Source organism: Pelmatolapia mariae, linkage group LG17, assembly GCF_036321145.2.
Source record: "Pelmatolapia mariae isolate MD_Pm_ZW linkage group LG17, Pm_UMD_F_2, whole genome shotgun sequence".
In the NCBI taxonomy this organism is placed as follows: Eukaryota; Metazoa; Chordata; class Actinopteri; order Cichliformes; family Cichlidae; genus Pelmatolapia; species Pelmatolapia mariae.
The window spans coordinates 22,374,424-22,395,339 of record NC_086242.1 but is presented as its reverse complement, the minus strand read 5'-3'; the positions used below and the strand labels follow the sequence as shown (position 1 = coordinate 22,395,339).

At 41.4% G+C, this 20,916-nt stretch overlaps 1 protein-coding gene across 4 annotated transcripts in view; it reads left to right on the top strand.

The window, feature by feature from the left end:
* The first annotated feature begins 2,760 nt into the window (after nucleotides 1-2,760).
* The window catches only part of lrp6 (low density lipoprotein receptor-related protein 6), a 49,209-nt gene continuing 31,053 nt past the window's right edge, over nucleotides 2,761-20,916 (top strand). For all 4 annotated transcript variants that reach the window (XM_063460209.1, XM_063460207.1, XM_063460208.1 and 1 more), the window contains exons 1-2: nucleotides 2,761-3,036; nucleotides 8,079-8,475. In XM_063460209.1, the coding sequence (XP_063316279.1) occupies nucleotides 2,982-3,036; nucleotides 8,079-8,475 (452 nt within the window). In that variant the 5' untranslated portion in view covers nucleotides 2,761-2,981. The remainder of the gene's footprint in view (nucleotides 3,037-8,078; nucleotides 8,476-20,916) is intronic.

Below are 20,916 nucleotides of genomic sequence, written 5' to 3'. Positions count from 1 at the left end.
AACAATCATAAGCATTTCACAAGTTTCAAAGACTTTTATTGTCCATAAATATGGCACAGGGCTAATATGTATGCAAAAAGTTAACGTTTACAGTGTCGACCCTTCTGTCTGTCAGTTTCTGGGCCCCAGATGGTGATCCTCCTGCTTTATCACAGTTCCAAGATTATCACTATTCGACTCAAAAACTAGCATAAAACCATCCTCAGACTGATGATCTTCCAGCAGGATGTCTTTTGTCTTGTGTGGCAAGATAAACGTGGTAACTAAGAGGCTTCGAGATCATCAAATAAACATTTTGGATCCTTGGCCAGGAAGCTTCCCAAACTTCACATCAAGAATCTTTGCTCAGCAGTGTAATATTTACTATAGTGGACTTAAATCATATATTATACTGACTCTCCTATAAGTGTTTGAAACTGGATTTCTTACCATTGTTCTTCACTAGATCACAAACACGTATGAAAAAAAGCTAGATAAAAACTGAAACAGCAAAATGTATAAAACACTAAATATGTGGCACTGCCAAAACCTTTGGTCATGACTGCATAAAAATAAACTTTAATACTCTAATGTGTTTTTGCTTGCGGCCTTCATCGGGGCCATCATAAATATAACAAACATCATATACATCTAACCAGAAACATACTTACCTTCTTACCCTTTGAAATGTTGCCTGTAATGTGTTTCATGATGACCCTGATGAAGTCCACAACCTCAACATTTGTAGTAAAGCTGTTTATTATGCAACAGGTGCTTCAGAGCTGCTCTCAACGCCGCTTGGCAGAAAGTGATCATCTGCTCTGTTTCAGGAATGATTTTGACTCCTAAAGAATCATGGCTAAAAGATGAGCCTAGCATCAAATGTAGGTAAAAAAGAGACCTTTGCTCTGACTTCAGGGAGCAGCCACTGATCACACATGCTGACGTGAGTCTTGAAAGTTTACCCAGAATGCACTTTTTAAAGTTTTATTCAGTGAATTATCATTAAACAGATCAAACATCCATGGTTTCAAACCTTGTTCCTGTTGCTCTAAATCTACATAATAACAATAAATTGGTGCAGTTTATTCAAGTAATGATTTATCTCATGATACTGAAGCTCAAATGATTCAAGTTTTTAACAGAGCTTAAATGAGTTTTTCAGCACTTGAAATCTCATGTGGATATTCGCCATACTTACAAAAGTATCATCAAGTCTAAACCCAATCCTATGAACTCAGTCACTGATCAAATAGTGTGATGTATATTGTGGTTGAACTTATGACAGGCACATGATCAGGTATGTGGTAGTTAATGTGTTAAGAAGTTACTTCATATTCCTGAGACTGTGAGGCAGTTTTGCTGACCTGGTGATTAAACTCTGAAATTTTTTAAATGAGATGCTTTCCTTTCCTCTTAGCTAGACATTTGCGTCACGTCCACCTTGCTTGTAATTTTACAGTTCTGCTTTCACTTCCACATCTCCCACAGATACATTCATTACATAAGACGAGAGTGATCCACACTTTATTAAATCAGCAAGAGATTTTAGAAAAGCTGTTACTCTGAAATAGGAAGTGTACTCTGTAATCTGAGGCCTCACATCCTCAGTGAACTTTCTCCTTCTGAAAGCTTTTGAGAAATCTTGCATTTTCTGATGTTTGAAACCTGAAACTGGGGCTGATGTTTCATGAATAAAATCTTAATAATAATAATAATGATAATAATGATAAAGCAATAATAATATTGTAAAAAGTGATTATCAACAGAACACTGAGATGTAAAAATGATAAATCCCAGAGTAATTTGCTTGTTTATATGCTACTGCTGCTACTTTCATGAAATTAATAAAATTCAAAGGTCACTTTTGGGGTGACCACAGGTTATCTGCCTCCATCTTAGCCTATCCCCATCATTTTTCTTCATCACCTCTTCATGTACTACATCCTGCCTGGCAGCTCCATGTCTATCCACTGTTTCTTGTCTGCTGTTGCCCATCTCAACCTTGCCTCTCTAAGGCATAAAACATTAAAATGCAAATCCAAAATAGAAAAATGCAACATGTAAACTTTATAGGGTGTGAAGAAACTGAGAAAACCTGAAATCAGATGTTATACGTAAAAACGTGTAAAAATCCAAAATTTAGAAAGAAAATTTAGAATCAAAAGTGCTGTAAAATCTATCACATTATGTGGGTTTATTTACAATATCAGATTTCACACTTTTTAATAATCCACATAATGGGTTTTTTGTGTGAAAATCAAATAAAAGTGTCAGATTCATCTATATCCGTGATTATGGTGGGTTTCTGGTAAAAATGTGTTTCTTCTGATGTTTTATGGCATTACATAGACTTAGATTTTTAAGATATGTTGTGATGCAGCGATTAAACAAACAACGGTGATTAAAAGCTTTTTACCAAATGACTGAATTTGGCTTAAAAAAGCAGATATAGTATATAATGATTTCCTGAGCCCCCCTTGCCTTGTGCCACCTGATGTAAAACCCCTGGAAACGCCCCTGCCGTTGGATGATATTGGGGCCCTGTTTTGTGGGGCCCCTGTCTGTGTGATAAAGTAGTCCCGCGGGAATGTGGGGTTAACGTCTGTGTTGGGGGGTGGGGTTCTGTGGGGGTTCGAAGTCGGTTCTGCGGGACGTTTCCGTGCTGTGAGCGTACCTGCGGCTGTGAGGCGGAACAACAATAGAGAGCCGGGCAGCGAGGTGGCGGTGGAGGTGGAGGCTGGAGAGGGGGGGCAGCTTCCTCACAGCGGAAGGAGACGACGGAGCTCCTGCAGGACAATGTGAGACACCGAGAGTTTATCCAACGCAGTTAGCGAGCAGCCAGCCGGGATGGAAGCGGGCACGGTGTAATGCGAACCGGAGCCGAACATCGACCTGAATATTCTGGGAAATCCGCTTTTTTTTTAGCCAAGGTAGCGGCCGCAGCAATGGGAATACTCCGCTGAGGAGCCGCCGCGGCTGGGCCGAGAATCGGGAGAAAGATGGGTGTCGCGCTGCGGAGTCTGTTGTTGTGTAGTTTTTGTTTTCTCATACGAGGTGAGTTTGTGTCCACACTGTGACTTTTACCCACACGTCCCCTCGCGTAAAAGACGCGAAAAAGTGCTGTTAGCAGCCCAGGGGAGCTTTTCCCCTTCTCTGTGGATGTTTGGAGCTCGGCCTCCGGGTCGGATTTCTCCCGAGTGGAGCGAGCTAGCTTAGCCTGCTGCTGCTGGAGGAGAAACCACAAACAGCCCTGTTAGCTGGAAAATACCCCACCAGAGACTACTCACAGCACCGCCAGCTTCCCTTCCAGCGCACCCCTTTGTCCCGGGAGTATGTATTTGGCGCAGTTGGTCGCTCCTGGTTGTGTTTTGTAACTTAAAAACAGGCTGGATCGGGCTCAACAGCAGTTAGCATAACAAATGCTAGGGAGCGAGCTGGTTAGCATCAGGGAGCTAATAGCTAATAAACCATCTACATGGAAAAATAACTTTATTGATAACAATGAACAGAATAAAGAAAAGCAAGGCCAATAAATGTACAGTATTACACACAAAACAGCAGCTACACGGCTGGACACGTGTGAGAAATGAATTTATTTGTATAAATCTGACAGTAAAGAAACAATAAAACTGCAAAAAAAAGAAAAAAAAACCCTCTAAACTCGGATTACAATGAAAGCGAACTGCCAGCTGGATCTAAAGGATGTAAAGAATGAGACCAGGACATGAGACCGAGGCGGATCTCTTTAGAAAAGTAAATTTATGAAGGTGTTATCGCCATTAAAAATGCTCCGTTAAATTTAGTTTAGTGTTTGCTACACAACACAGCTGTGCAGTAGAGCAGAAGTACTATATCACAGCAACTGAGCAGGGCTAACTTTATTTGTGTAGCACATCTCACACTTACGATATCATACAGATCATCATCTTGGCCTGAGGAGCTCCTGATAATATCCAGTAAACACTAGAGGATGAAAAATAAAACCCATAAAGCCATCTTATGTAAAGAAAGTTTATAGGTCAGTGAGAGATGATATTTTTTTTTAAACAGATAAGTGTTAAAAACGGAAATACAGCGTGATAACTTAAGCCTGCCTCCTCTGATTTATTTTCATTTATCATATCACATATTCATTACACAGGTTTCAGTGTCAAACTGTTACCCAATAATTAGGTGTGTTAAACATTTGGAAATCAAATATTTTTAAATATCAGGTTTATCTGCTATGTATTTAGTTATTTTCCCCATATTTTTGTGATCAAATTACACCAGAAATATGGGCGTAACTATGGACAATCAGATAAATATACAAAATGCTTTCTTTATCCTATATTTGGTAATTTCTTTTGTTGCAACAGTTTAAAAAACGGTGATGATAATAATGTCCTTAATATATAATAAATTATACATTAAGGATAAAATGAGACCATAGCATGAATGTAAGGTGTAAGTGTCTTTTAAACAAACATTTCTGGATCTTCAGTACCAGAACAAATGCTTAACAGTTGGTTAAATTCAGATTGCAGCAAGAATTCAAAGTCCAACACTGAGTGGGATTAACAGATATAAGATTTGGAGCTGCATGTTGTCAGTCTTTGTTGTGGAGACACTGGTGTTGTTATCACTTTGTGGGATGGTGATTGGGGTGTATTTGATTAGTTTTTATCTTGTTTCTTGTCTTCTATGACTTGTTTCTATAGACTCTGCATCTGGGATGAATGAACATTGATTCACTGTACATCAGGAATATAAAAGACAGAAAAAGTGGGAATTAAAATATATTTATTTGAAATAAGCAAGTTGTACCAACGCAACGGAAAACACTCATTTAAACTCAGATTATTAATAAAGGCTATATATAAAAAAATGTGATTAAAAGCAATTGATAATGAGCGAGGAATTATAGAAAAAATTGCTAGAAAGACAATTTTCTGCGCAAGTTCTAGGCCAGCACTCACTATAAAGGACACGAATTTAATATTAATGGTTTTTTTTTAATAACATCTTTAAAACATTATGAACAGAATAAAACTTTAAAAAGAACCTAAACTCGTTATAAAATGAGTTTAAGTCCAAGATTAAAAATATTAATAAAGCAATGACGTATGTAGATCACAGAGGCTTCAGAGTGTTCACGTTGCTCTCTGCTGTGCTGCGGTTCAGCACTAGAGCCAAGTTTAAAAAAGCTGGGTTTAACTAATCCCACCACCTGCATGCTCGAGTTTATTTATCTGACTCACGACTTAAATGGGACGCGGTGGTAAGGCAGCCTGGTGATTGGGTGGTTATTGATCAGATCATACACATACCGGAGTCATTATATATTCTGCCTGAAGCACAGTTTCTCCATCAATCCCCTTTTTGATTATTCATGAGTTTTGTTTAGGTTTCAGCTTCATTTAAACTTTATATTTAAATGTGAGTATGAATGAAAGAAAAACGGGGTAAGTAAAATTCTTGCAGGTGACTCGTGTGCAAATCTCCACTATTGTGAAAATATGGCAACACATATGGGTACAGATCCTGTAAATAAGTCCAGCTCTTTGCTGAGTTAGAAGAGTTAAAATGATCATACAGTAACGTTTCACGGTCAAACCCATGAACTGATCAGACGAGTGTCTGTTCACTGTGTGGATCATGACCTCACCAAGCGGCTGAGATGTCGTAGTTCAGGTTGTCTGTTTAACTTTTTCTGCCAAGGATAATTTATGTGCAGTTTTTTGCCACCTCACTGTAAACCAGACATTCCCAAACTTCAGACCGCCCAGTTTGAGTTTAAAAATCTTTGTGGTTCTCCCAAACCTTCAATCACAGCTCAGATCATCACATGCACTGAAAATGAAGGATTTTGTTTGTTCTTTCATTGATTCATTTTGATCTTCTGATTATTTTTCAAAAAGTCTGCCAGATCAAACATGTTGAGCTACACGCTCTCAACCTCTTATGAATAAGAGACGGCAGAAAGTCACTTTACTTTCCAAATTAAGTTCTTTCCAACTGATGTTGCGATATAAGATGGGTTCAGGCTCAAAAGCAACTCAGAAAAGTAAGACTAATAGTAAGTAATAGTATTAAACCCCATTCGCTCAGTTTCTTTTTTAGAAGTAAACTTATCAGATTGAAATTTGAGGCTGACAGTTTTGTCTTTACCTCACACGTGGTTGCTCACAGTCCGTGTACTACCTGCAGCTTTCAGCTGTGTCCGCAGTGTCTTGATTATTTTGGGCTCTGATGTTGGACATTTGTCTCTATTTGTAGAGCAGTCAGTCAGTCAGTGAAGACGCGCTCAGCAGATTAATGGAGGTAAACATCAGCTCTGTGTGCAGTCAGTGAGTCCCGAGAGTCGGATTTCCTCATGTTTCCTCCTGGCACGGTTTGGCTTGTAAGCAGCCTGGAGGGACCTGAAATTGAAGTTTTGATGTCTTGGTTCAGTAAATATTTGGAGAAGGAAACCCCCCTCCACCCCTACCCCCTTCGAGTGGAGTGAAAACAGGCCAGCAGGCAGCGGGTGCCGTGGGGCTCATGGTCGCCTCGATGTGTCAGATTGTGGGTTGGGCTCAGAGCCAGGATGCCGCTGAGAGTCTCCGGCTGCTCGTCAGCACGCCGTGTCGTGCTTGGACTGCGCTGCTCGCTTTCAGAGCTCGTTCTGCTTCAGTCAGGTTGTTGAACAGAAAACATCAAGGCTAAAGGGGGAGGCATGGCTGCTGAGAAGATGGCGGGCCTCTTGTTGGACCGTATTTCCACAGAGTGGGTAACACTTTTTCTGCTGCTGGGACAGAGCTGGTTCTGCATTAGTGTTTGTTGGGAACCAGTCCGCATTTCAAGAGGTTTAAGAGATGACTATCACAGAGCAGTGCTGTCTCAGATGTCATGGTGGACACAATGTGTGGGCTAGGTCTGCAGTCACTGGTGACGTTCTTAAAGGAGATCTTCCATAGCCGTGTTCTGCTGGTGTTGCATTTTCTTTGCACAAACACCAACCGTTTTTGGTGGAGACATGCAGAGACAGTCCCACGTTTGGCACTTATCTGCATCTTTTCCCAAATGCAGATCTGTAGTGCTGCTGGTGCTGCTTAAGGGTCCAGAGTCCAGTCTACATTTTGACAGTTTAAAAAGGATTATATAACAATTCTAGATGAAGTTTGGATAATTTCCATGGAAAGCAAATCATAGTGGAGATGACTGATGTATTTCTCCTGAAATCACTGATTCTAGTGGCTCTAACCTCATGCTCAGGTAGCACCTGACTGTTGGCACTGGGATCAATCAGAACCAGTTCTAGATTAAGCACCAGCATTGTGTTAAAGGAAAAGAAGCATGATTCAATTCAATTTTCAATTCAGTTTATTTTATTTATTTATATGGCGCCAAATCACAACAACAGTCGCCTCAAGGCACTTCATATTGTAAAGTAGACCCTAAAATAATACATTCAGAGAAAAAACCCCCCAACAATTATGACCCCCTGTGAGCAAGCACGTTGGCGCAGTGGGAAGGAAAAACTCCCTTTTAACCGGATGAAACCTCCGGCAGAACGAGGCTCAGGGAGGGGCGGCCATCTGCTGCGACCGGTTGTAGTGAGAGAAAGAAGACAGGATGAAGGACATGCTGTGGAAGAGAGCCAGAGATTAATAACAAGTGTGATTCAGCAGAGAGGTCTATTAACACATGTTGAGTGAGAAAGGTGACTGAAAAGGAAATACTCAATGCGTCATGGGAATCCCCCAGCAGCCTACACCTATTGCAGCATAACTAAGGGAGAATTCAGGGTCACCTGGTCCAGCCCTAACTATATGCTTTAGCAAAAAGGAAAGTTTTAAGCCTAATCTTAAAAGTAGAGATAGTGTCTGTCTCCCAAATTCAAACTAGAAGCTGGTTTCACAGAAGAGGTGCCTGAAAACTGAAGGCTCTCCCTCCCATTCTACCTTTAAATATTCTAGGAATACAGCATGGCTGCTGCTTTCTGAAACATCTGTTGTTTACATCCAAACGGTGGAGGTTCAGGGCAGTTTCATGAGGCATTATGTTGTAAAACTATGTTTATATCTTTGTTTTTTTGATTTTTGCAATCCTAATGATATTTCCGTGTCTTCCAGGTGAGCCTCTATTACTATATGCGAATAGGCGAGATCTTCGGCTCGTGGATGCGGCGCATGAGAAGGCTAACGCCACAGTGGTGGTTGGAGGGTTGGAGGACGCCGCAGCTGTGGACTACGTCTTCTCCAAGGGCCTCATCTACTGGAGTGATGTGAGCGAGGAGGCCATCAAACGCACCTTCTTCAACCAGTCGGGGGCTAGCGCAGTGGAGACGGTGGTTTCGGGTCTGGCCTCCCCAGATGGACTGGCGTGCGATTGGTTAGGGAGTAAACTTTACTGGACAGACTCAGAAACCAATCGGATTGAAGTGGCTGAGCTGGACGGATCGTTGAGGAAGGTTCTGTTCTGGCAGGAGCTGGACCAGCCGAGAGCCATCGCCCTGGATCCAGAACGAGGGTGAGTCTGGCTGGTTTCAGGTCTGCAGGAGAAGAATGTCAGGATGTAGCTGGTGGTTTGGTTCCGAGTTGATCCTTGATCCATCTGAAGGTTACTGAGAGGTTTGGCAGATGATGTTACACTACTCTGATCTGCTCGTTTCCAGCTCTGTTTTTGTTCTTGGAGCTTTGTATGATTCCTAGTTCAAACTAATAATCATTTCTTCTGTTTGAAAAAGGCATTTTTTGGTCCTTCCCCTTTAGGCCAAAATGTTAGCAGCTGGTCTGTTGTTATCTCTCAACAGTTTTTTGTGGGGGGGTGGTTCATTGTCCTCTTGGGGAGGACATGTTGATAGTAGAGATGGCACGATACCACTTTTTTATGACCGATACCGATATCATAAATTTGGATATCTGCCGATACCGATATGAATTCGATATAGTGTATTTTTTAATGAATATCGTTTTTATATCGTGCTGCATTTTGTATAAGTTCACACTCAAGTTTTAAAAAACAAAACACTAAAGCTATTCTGTTATACCTGTATGCAAAAAATACACTGCACCCAAAATATTTCATAGTTCAGCAATACTGATCTATCTAATTTACTTAAACCTACCTACACCATCATCCCTATTCTGGTATTTTAAAGAGTACTTAGCAGAAATATTAAACAACCTAACTAATAGGGTTGTAAACTACCACCAAAAAAAATAGGCAACCACCCCCCTACCCTCCGCCTTGTGATGCTTAATCGACGCAATCAACTTAAATTCAATGCATGTGTAAAAAAAACAGAATTGCAGACTACACAGATGGTACCGTCCCAAAGGAAAAAATACTATAGCTTACTAGGGTATATTAGACTTAATAGTTACTATATACAGTAATGGACTTCTATACATTTTACATCGGATTAAAACTTTGGGTGTAAGATTCAGATAATTATTTATTAAAAGCTAGACATTTTAAATGAGAATAAGAAAGAAAAGTATTTTCTTTCTTACTTTGTACCCCCCTTTTCCCTGTTAATGCCCTACCTGCCCCCCTGGCAAAACTTTGCTAGACCCGCCCCTGCACAGTTACCAGCCGTCAGCTACGTAAAAAAGGATCCTGGTGTAGAAAGTAATATTAAATAAATTCTAATTGTTGTTTCTGTTGTTTAGCCGCTGGTTTCCTCTTTCTGGTGCAAAATGGGCCAAAAACAAACAAGAGAGACGGGAGTCGCGACAGAAAAGCCGATCAGCCAATCATTGATCAGTTTCATGATTGAAGTAGCAACAGGAGAGGGGGAGAGAAGAGGCAGTCGCTCCATATATTGGTTGTTAAGCTTAACGTGGGAATGCTTTACAAACATTCTGAGATGAACTTACACACTTGCTTTACTTCTCTCTGGGATAACTTTCTCGGAGATGAAATGCTGGTTTGGTAGCGAGGCTCCAAATGCTTAACCAGACCGGCGACAGGGCTCGCACGCCACAGCCGCTCTATCACATGACGCATACTGCTCGGACGTGCTAAGGTTATGAGCTGAGTTATGCCATGTCGCAAGTTTTGTGAGGTGCTTTCGTGATATTTAATGGATTGGATTACATTTTTTTATTTCTCTCCGATATCCGATCCAGTAATTTAGGTCAGTATCGGACCGATACCGATACGTAATATCGTATCGGACCGATACGTAATATCGTATCGGACCGATAGCGATATGTAATATCGGATCGGTCCATCCCTAGTTGATAGTCCAATAATCACACAATTGACATTAGAATTCCACCTTTAATGGACGGCTTCCTTTTACAACAACCGAAAAGCCCACACACAAAACTTCTGCCCCCTTTTCTCCCTTTTCTCGCCTGTGCGTAGCCATGCCTCTCCCAGGACACTTGCGCAGTAGGTTACATACATCCTAACAGAATGATGCATCGTAGTGATGCTCTTAGTTGTTAGTGTGTTACTAATTACTTATTGTACTTTTCTTATTGTATTTAAGACAATGCGACTAAGACAATAAATTAAGAGGCGCCCCCACTACAGTCTAAAGGTAAGGGAACAACATGCAGGGAGTGGCAGTGCTAGCTGGTTGGTAGCTGAGCTTTGAAAATAAGAGCAAGGAGATTGTCCAGTAATATTTACATTGCTTTGTCTCAGATGGATTAAAAAATACAAATAAAATGCAGGATATCTGGTGGGACATGCTGATCTAGGGCTGGGTGATATAGACCAAAATTCATATCTCGATATTTTTTAGCTGGATGGTGATATATAATTAGGGCTGCCACAAACGATTATTTTGATAGTCGACTAGTCACCGGTTATTTTTGCGATTAGTCGACTAATCAGATCATGCATCTATTGGATGTAAAACGTACAGCTTATTGCATCAGCATGCATCTGCGCTTATTTAACTATCATTAGCTTACAGCTTGAAGTGTTTAAGGTATGTGCTAACTAAAAATAAAGAGCAGATGATAGTTTATTAAACTTTTAATGAAATTTGCAGATTGTCTCAGTGGAGTTTAATGAACTCAGCCGTCTGCTCCTTGCTATCTAGAATATAACAGGACACTGGAGTAAATTCTCGACCATCTCACACTTCGGTTCAATCAGTTTTCTGTTTGACGTTTATTCAGCTGTGTAAAAACTGTAACTTTAATCTCAGCCAAACGGATTTACTCAGGAACAAATAAAACACTGAAAAAAGCCAAACAATAACAGTTTTAAGTTATCTAAGTGACTTATATATCATGTTTAACCTGATTAGCAAAAGACCGTGGGGGGTTTGAAAACGATTTGCCGGGAGTCCACTGTTCTTGCCAGCTCTAGTGAGCCTTGAACCCCGGCTAGCTATCGGGCTGGTGGGTAACAGATGTCTCCGAAAACGTCGGAGCACTTTTACAAATATGTGATATCTTGATAAACCGAGCAGATATTTGAAGTTTACACAACTACATTCTTGCCTGAAAATATGGTAAAAGTTTATTTTGTGACCCAGAAAGAGTAATATTAAAACTAAGTAGCTGCCGCTATTGTTGGAAACTGAAATTGGCTGAGCTGTGCTATGAATTCTGGGATAAGTTGGGCCACAAAGGATTCACCCGACCCATCCTTCAAATCTGGGGGAAAGTAGGACGCATTTGTCGGCTGCATTTGCAGAAGTCTTCGAATTTGGAAAGCCTTCGTTGCGTCGCTGTAACGTAATCGACCTTCAAATGCGTCCTCCGAAGGGATGCGGCCCCTGAATTTGGACACAAGGACGGCAGCTGGCATCCTTGTACATGCAGTGCTGCCATCTTCTGTTTCAGTCTGTTATTACACTCTTAAATCCTACTACTTATTCCTGCATCTTTCAGGATCTTACAAGGCTTTAAACGGCACGTTGACTATTAAATTTGTCGTTGACGATTTTGATAGTCGATGTAATCGTGACTAGTCGACTAATCGTGGCAGCCCTATATGTAATATGTATTAAGGTTGGGCGGTATGTAAAAATTTTACAACCAACAATCGTCAGTCCAATAACTAACGATATGCGATATACTCGCGAATGCGCAAGCTTTTTGATGGGCGGAGCAATGTAATAATGCACGGACTGATTTGTGCATTTAGAGCACAGAAAAAGTCCAAACATGGATGAACTAATTGCCAAATTGCACACTGGAGGAGAAGGCGCAGATAGAAATGGATTATTACCTCAGTGAGGAGGTTTATTTATTTGAGATGCACCAAATAGCAGAAAAGACTTAACTTTACACCAGAGATTTTTTATTTATTTATTTTTTTCATGTTCCCTGGAAGAGACGTTTTGATTTTTGACTTATGTGTTGTTTGGTTGAGGTTGACAGAAAAACACTGGACCGGCCTGTTAACACGGCTACAGTTGTCCCGTGCTATAATGCGGTTCACCTTTTGCGGCCTCGCTGTTTCGCAGATTTTTTTTTTTTTGTGCTTTTGCATGCTTTTTTTTTTTCTTACAGCACATTGTGTTCTGTGTCCTGATTGGCTGTAGACCATTGTCAATCAATCTTGTGCCGTGTCTGTTGTACAGCACAGAATGCATCCAGCTTGTCAAATTTACATAAATCTTTGGTCGCTAGCAGTGTGACTCTGAAGTGCTGTGCTGTATGTTTGTAATGTTTTCTTCCCAACAAAGAAAACAATGTCGACAAAACGTTTTGCACCGTCAAAGGCGCCTGCGGATGACTTTGGTTTCATCCTATAATACTGGACTTATTTTTCTATGAAGGTTTGAACTTTGAGAGTGTTTAAAAAAGAGAGAAAAGTGTGAAATTGTTCATGCCTGTCTGAGAAAAGTGTATAAAGAGTGTAGTGAGGGGTTTTACAGCCTTAAAACATGTATAATAATTGTAAAAAATAAAGTTGGCTACTTCACAGATTTCACCTATCGCGGGTTATTTTTAGAATGTAACTCCTGCTATAAACGAGGGACCACTGTATAGTGGAAAAAAGATGCCAGTTGCTCTTTGTTTCCCTCCTCACCATTGTGGTTTTTTATTTAATTAAAATGTTTTTGTTCTCTTTTTTTTTAACGTAGTCAAAACCGTGATCGACCATAGGCTGACGATAGCCTCAGCCTATTGTCAATAGTCGCCCAACCTTATTATGTATCTCGATTTTTTTTTTTTTTTTTTTTTTTTTTACCCCATAAGTAAGGGGTAAAAAAGACAGTTCTTAGTCAAACCCAGGGCTCTAGACTAACTTTTTTCCATGGTTGCACTGGTGCACCTAACTTTTTTTTTTTTCTTATGTGCACCAGCACAAGAGTTAGGCGCACCCAAATTTTTCAGCTGCATCGCTTAACATCGCACTTTCACATGTTCACTTTTTTTTTTTTTTTTTTTTTTGAAAATTGCTGTCCATACAGACAATATTGATTTGTAAATGATTAACTAAGAATCTTGTCAAAACAAATTTCTTTATTTGGAGCACAGTTCTACAAGAAAGATAAGTTACTGAAAAAGTGCTTGTGCTTAAAGTGCTTTGGCAATATTGTAGGCAATGTTAAACTTAATGACCTGCTTGCTGCTGCCTGCCCCTGAAAGGCAGTGGAGAGAGGGGACAGTTGGGCAGTGCATTTATCGTGGCATATAATGTGTTTTCTGGATACACTGTGTTTTTTAAGTATTTCAATTCAAAGTCACAAATGCAGTATTGCTGGCCATGGTCTTTCCACACTCACGACAGTAAATGCAGTGCATCATATTCTCAGCTTTACTCTATCTTAGCCAGGGAAACTGGTCAAGCCACTGTCTTCGAAATGTATACACTTTCCCCCTTTTACTTTCAGTGCGCTCTGGCTCAGAGTCGATCGTTTGTGGCTCATTATCTGATGCCGTCTCCGGACCAGTGTTAGACATAACCTGAGAGGTTTATGGCTCCGTGTCAGAGGACTGGATATGAATTTCAGATGGATCAGGCTTTAGTTCACAAAAAAGTTATCAATCTTTCTTTTCATCTTTTCTCATTACCCACAGCTACATCCATTTCTCTCGGGCCTAGGCTACTCACTAGGGCTGGGTATCGTCACTGATTTCTATAATCCATTCGATTCTGATTCATAAGATCCCAATTCGATTCGGGCCCCGATTCGATTCCCTGTTCAATTCGATTCAGTTTTGAGTCAGAAATATTATAATTCTGATCACTGATCAGTACTGACACTTGTGAGACTTCATCAGAAGTGTAAGCATCACAGCAGATGCCTTTTTGTCAAAGTAATGAGGATAAAACACAGATAAACATGAAGGAGATTTTCCTAGCCTGGCTTTTATAGCAGATAACTGCCTTGAAAGTATTGTGCAGTAGAACAAAAACGAAAGAAAACCATAAACTTTGAACATTACCTGATTTTGCTGAAGTAAACCAAAGCAAAGTTACAGAGGCTTTATTAGAGACTAGGGATGGGTATCGTTTAGGTTTTATCCGATACCGGTGCCAAACCGGTACTTTTGAAACGGTGCCGGTGCTTAAACGGTGCTCGAACCGGTGCTTAAACAATGGAAAACACAAACTTTGTCCTAAAACCTCTCATGTTTAGCTGTTTTTTTTGTAAAAAGATAACAATGTTAGTCTTCTCTGCAGCTATAGGGCATATATGGTATCACTCTTGGCTGGAAGCAGTGCTTAAACAATGGAAAAAAAACCACAAACTTTGTCCAAAAACCTCTCATGTTTAGCTGTTTTCCACTTTTTCTTTGGTCATTTTAGCCTTTTTTGCCAGGGTGAAGGGAGCATCTGCCATCAAACAAGAAGACAGCCGCATGTAACTACGACGGTGTTTGCTAGTTCACCTTACATGCATTAATTTAATAACGTGGTTAGCGTACTCAACGTAAATTACACATGAACAACATTAAGCTACTCGCCCAGAGAAGAACGGCGGCTGCTGCCATCATCATCCGTCATCATTTCTGCTACACTGGCAGGGCTAGGGGCCAGGACTCTACTCTTCGGGTTCTTGGGGGATGTTGCTAACTCCGGGTCCGATAACAGGCACCACACCCGCAGTAGATGTGCTCGGTGTGAGGTCTCGCAGCAAGCTATCAAATACAGTGCATTTCTCGGCTTTTAAAACAATGCTATGCGTCGCCAGGTGTTTCATCAGATTCGAGGTTTTACCTCCTTTGCACAGTATCACCTTAAAGCACTTGCTGCAGGCTGCTGAGTTTGCATCTTTTGCTGTGAAGTACAGCCAGACTTCTGACTGCTTCGCCTTGGGCATCTTTAATCTGTAGCTCTGCTCTAAAAGAGCGTACGTACCTGGGCCCGCCTACTATCCCCGGAAAGGTAAAATGATTGGCTAGAATCCAAAGTGTATGACATCTCAGGAAAAAAAAAAAGCACCGAAATGTGCGCTGCTTTTCGGTCTGGTTACTACCGTTTATGTCAGAACCGGTGCCATAATGGCACCGGATACCGGTACCCATCCCTATTAGAGACACAGCTGAGCGTTTTGCAATTTAGCTTAATTTTAAAAAGTTTACATTTCTTCCGCATTGAACAGCAGAATTGAGACTTTCTTGTCAGAGGTCATTTTTGGAAAGGAAAATAAAAACAGCGGCAAACATTGCTGTAAACGTTAGACTGGTGGGTAATAAGCAAACAAATAATGCAGAAAACAGAGATTTGAGATGGGAAAGTGTTCTTGAAGTACACTGAGAGAGAGTGAGAGAGAGAGAGAGCTGTGCAGGAAGTGTGAGCTTTATCGTGGTGGAAGCAAAACAGCAAAAGTAAGAGGGAATTGATGACGATGTTTATCAAATGTGAAGTGTAGTTTTGATCTTTTGTTGCTGGTTCAGTGAATTTTTGCTGGAGAGTGACAAAACCTGCAGCACCCAGTCACCTCTGTCTATCCCCCTGCACCGGCTGACAGGATATCTGGACCACGGCCAATCAGAGAGGTCTCCCACGACTATCTCTGATTGGTTTAGACCACAATATGTGCATAATCTGTGTCTGTTGTTGAACACACACGGAGACTGAATTTTTTTTTTTTTTCTCGAATGGCTGGTTGCACCTAGGATTTTTTTTTTTTTTTTTTTTTTTTTAGTCGCACCATTGAGAAATTAGGTCCCATGTGTGATCAAATCAAATTGGTCGCGCTCTAGAGCCCTGAAAGCTATGTGTCCCAGATATCACAAAGGGACTTTTATTAACATACAGCTGTAGATGTACATAAAAAATTACTCAGAAATAAATTGTCAGCATTTATTAAATAATAATGCACGAATGAATGAAATTAAAAAATGTTTTCGTACGTAACCAAAAAGCTCACAATTGTGCAGTTAAAATGTAAACTCAAAAGATGCAGAGCAAAAATAACAAAGGTCTTTAAAAAGGTTTCCGTTGAAGTAAAGTTTTCTGAAGTAGTACTTTGTGTGTATTCCTGTACAATCGTCTAGTACTTTGTGCAAAAAATGGAATGGCGACCTTGTCTTTAGCGATATTATAGGCCCCTGCTTTAGTCATCCTACTTCTTACTTTCTTCTTCTTACTTCTCGTATGGCACAGCACAAGTATATGAGTTTTGTAAGGTGGTTTGTTTCCGGGCAAGAGGCTGGGAAGACTTTGCGCTCTGGTATACAGCACGCAGTTTCACACACTCTTCATACTGCACTTTAAGACACTGTTGTAAATGGTGGAAAGATTAGTAGTGCGCAAACCTTTTGTCAGGACACTTTTTTTTTTTCTTTTTAAGTATTTTCTTTTTAAGGATCACTTAAAAACTGGTGGATGTGAGTTTTTTTTCCTGTGTATTTCTATTTTTGGCACCCACTAAAGAGCAAAAGGAAAATGAAAAATACTAATAATCTGCTGGTTTGTTAATTGTATAGTTATTTGCTTAAATGTAATTGACATTTTGTTTATCAGGTAGTCAGTCGTGGCAGGATGAAGCAGATTTCTGTTAAATATGTTAAGCATCAGAGCCCCATTTGAGCCAGGAAGGACTCGGCTACTCCCAGGGTGTGAAATAATGCAGTTTTCTGAAAGTTTCATTTACCCACAAAGTGTCCTGCGTTGGCGTCGGTGAGACGGGGCTGTTGCCCTTGGACCGTCTCATTTTGCAATGTACAAGATTACGGCTGTGGCCTAAACCCAAACCACAAGCCTTTCCTAAACCTAACCAACAACTGAAAGTGGAAGTACAAAAAGATGAAGTGTAAAACACAAAGGTCCAAACGGGACACAGACTGTGGTCTTCAGGCTGATGTGCCTGTGTGAGTTTACTGCAGAATTTAATAAAAATAGAAAATAATAAAAAATAATTTAACAAAAGCTTGTTTGGAAATAATTCCCACTTTACGGTTTATAACAGACAACAATTAGCAGTTTCTTGCTTGAAAGGTGATTTTTATTGATTTAAATTGTTAAAATGGGTTTTACGGCTCTTTCAAACTCCTGTGTTCCTGAAGTTTGATGTTTCTGCCTGAGCATCTTCCACCTGCTGATCCTAATCCACCGCTGAAGCTCGCGGCCTCTACACTGTCATGGCCAGCACTCACTCCTCTTCCTGTCCTTCATCAGCTCTCTTCCTCTCCCAGTGCTGCCAGCGTTTTCCTCTTGGGAGAGGTTGGATTACGATGTAAATCCATTAGGGTGCAGATAAAAGAGGCCTGTAATGTATTCATTAGTTTTATTTAAATTCGGGCCCGTCGCGCTGCCTCTCACCGTCTTCCCTTCTCTTCTCTCTTGGGTTTCTATTCATGGAAACTCTTCCCGCTCGCTGTTTGATCCACCGCTGTGTTGGAGATAAAAGTCTCACCGAGCCGCTGGCACATGCAGGAGGCTGATCCCTCTATGATACTTCACTCTGAGCTCCACTCTTGTTTTTGTCTGGTTTGTTTTTGAGTTGTTTGTCTGATGATTGTCTGATGAAACCGGGTTATTGGAGTACTCTGCCAACAACTGTTCACTTTGCCTTTGGCTCCGAAGCCTCACCTGGATATTAACAGAAAACTACGAGTGTTCATCTGTTTATTTTCAGCGGTGTCAGAGCATTTCAAGATTCTCCAGAGCAGAGTTTACACTGTGTACCTGAGATTCAGAGTAATGTTAGGGAAGATGACCTGGATATGATGAAGCTAACAGTGTCAGAAACATGCTGTGCCACCCAGTTACAGCTAACCGGCCGTTACTGTAACGACCCACGTGCTGACTGTTAGTTCTGACCATGAGTGAAGTTTGTGTTGTGCTCAGAGCTCTTCACTCGCTGATGTTTAGAGACCTCCATTTCTAAGGTTAGCTAGTGTTGCTCACTGATGATGCTAGCAGTAGAGGAGATAAGATAAGATAAGATAACCTTTATTAGTCCCACATGTGGGAAATTTGTTTTGTCACAGCAGGAAGTGGACAGTGCAAAAGTTATGAAGGACAATTAGAATAAAATAAAATAAGAATAAATACAGTACACAACTGTACAGAATAGAATAAAAATAGAATACTATATACAGTAGAATAAAATAGAATAAAATATACAATAGGATAAAAATAGAATACAAATGCTATATACAACAGAGTGAAAAATACAACGGTGCCAGAAAGATTATTGCACATTTGTGTTATTGCACATTTGTGGATGTGTGTGTATGATCAGTTAAAGTCTTTGTTGTGGAGTCTGACAGCAGTGGGGAGGAAAGACCTGCGAAATCTCTCCGTCCCACACCGTGGGTGCCGCAGTCTCCCACTGAAGGAGCTGCTCAGTGCTGTCACAGTCTCATGCATGGGGTGGGAGATGTTGTCCAGCAGGGATGACAGCTTAGCCACCATTCTCCTGTCACTCACAACCTCCACTGGGTCCAGAGGGCATCCTAGAACAGAGCTGGCCCTTCGGATCAGCCTGTTCAGTCTCTTCCTGTCCCCAGCAGAGATGCTGCCACCCCAGCAGACCACACCATAAAAGATGGCTGAGGCCACCACAGAGTCATAGAAGGTCTTCAGGAGTGGGCCCTCCACTCCAAACGACCTGAGTCTCCGCAGCAGGTACAGCCTGCTCTGCCCTTTTCTGTAGAGGGCGTCTGAGTTATGAGTCCAGTCCAGTTTGTTGTTCAGATGAACACCAAGGTACCTGTAGCTGTCCACAGTCTCAATGTCCATACCTTGGATGTTCAGTGGTTGCAGTGGAGGATGTTTGTGCCTGCGGAAGTCTACCACCAGCTCCTTGGTTTTACTGGCATTGATCTGGAGGTAGTTCAGCTGGCACCAGTCCACAAAGTCCTGAGTCAGTCCTCTGTACTCCTTGTCGTCCCCATCAGTGATGAGGCCGACTATAGCAGAGTCATCAGAGAACTTCTGCAGGAAGCACTGGGTGGAGTTGTGAGAGAAGTCTGCAGTGTAGATGGTGAAGAGGAACGGAGCCAGAACCGTTCCCTGTGGGGCCCCCGTACTGCAGACGACCCTGTCCGACACACAGCCCTGAGTCCTCACATACTGTGGTCGGTCGGTGAGGTAGTCCAAAATCCAGGTAGTGAGGTGATGGTCCACTCCAGAGTTCTCCAGCTTGTCCTTCAGAACCGAGGGAAGAATAGTGTTGAAGGCACTGGAGAAATCAAAGAACATGATTCTCACAGTGCTCCCAGCGGTCTCCAGGTGAGCGAGGGAGCGATGTAGGAGGTGAATGACGGCATCATCCGCTCCAATGCCAGGCTGGTAGGCAAACTGAAGTGGGTCCAGTGATGAGCTCACAAGGCGCCGAAGCTGAGCCAGGACCAGCCGCTCCAGGGTCTTCATCAGGTGGGATGTCAGAGCCACTGGCCTGTAGCTGTTGAGGTCCTTGGGGCGTGAAGTCTTTGGCACTGGTACAACACAGGAGGTTTTCCAGAGCTGTGGGACTCTTCCCAGCCTCAGGCTCAGGTTGAAGAGGTGCTCCATCACACCACACAGTTGGTCCGCGCAGGACCTGACGACCCTCGAGCTGATGCCATCTGGACCCGCTGCCTTCTTGCCATTAATCCTCCTCAGTTCCCTCCTAACCTGGGTGGTTGAGAGAGACAGGCTGGAGCCTTGTGTTGATTGTGTATTGGATGCTGTTGTTGGAGAGGCATCCTTTGGATTTTAAATTCATCCAGAGTCTTTCACATAAAAGTCTGCAGGCTGTTTGAGGCCTCCAGAGAGTCGAGGAACATCTCAGTTTTTAAGTTATGCTACAGTCTGTTCAAACTAGAGCTGGGCGATATAAGATTTTTTCATATCACGATATGTTTTTTTCATTTCAGGCGATAACGATATATATCACGATATAAGCCAAATAACTATATTTGTAAGATTTAAATGTGCTGTTGCTCACAAGTAAAATGTGAAATAATCAGCAGCTTGTCTTGATTTTAATATTTATTTCCCATAATAAGTTCAACAGGGTAGATGTACTTAAGGAACATGAGACTTTTTCAGATAAATAAAGGCAAATATTGCAAACTACACAAAAGGCAGCCGCTAAAGCGTTTAAGTTTCAAAATAGAACAAACAAAACAGACTACTAAATTGTCAATTCCACTTAGAAACAAAATGTTAATTCTAAAAATAAATCTTAAGTTTGTTTTACAGAAGAACAGACAAAATTGATTAACTTTTGTCAATATCAAATAAACTGAGAACTAAAAGGAAATTTTCAATCTCTCCTTGTTGTATAGCTTTCTGAACTTTCTGAATCCTTTATCATCCGCAACTGAAAATAGTTGTGGATGATTACTATACCTTTCTAATGTGAGGTTGTTGTCCCTGGCTCTCTTTCTCTCTCTCTCCCTCCCGCTCTGTTCCTGTGCTACTGCGAGTGTAACTACCGCCCCTCCCCCCTCTTCCCAGCGCAAAGCACAAGGCTCATGCGGAGTGAAGCGGAAAAAAAGTGCGAGAGAGAAGGTGAAAGAAAGAAAGAAAGTAAGAAAAAAACCCACGGCTCGCGATAAGGAGCCGGCTCGCGTCGTTCACGTCAAAAATCCGGCTCTAAGA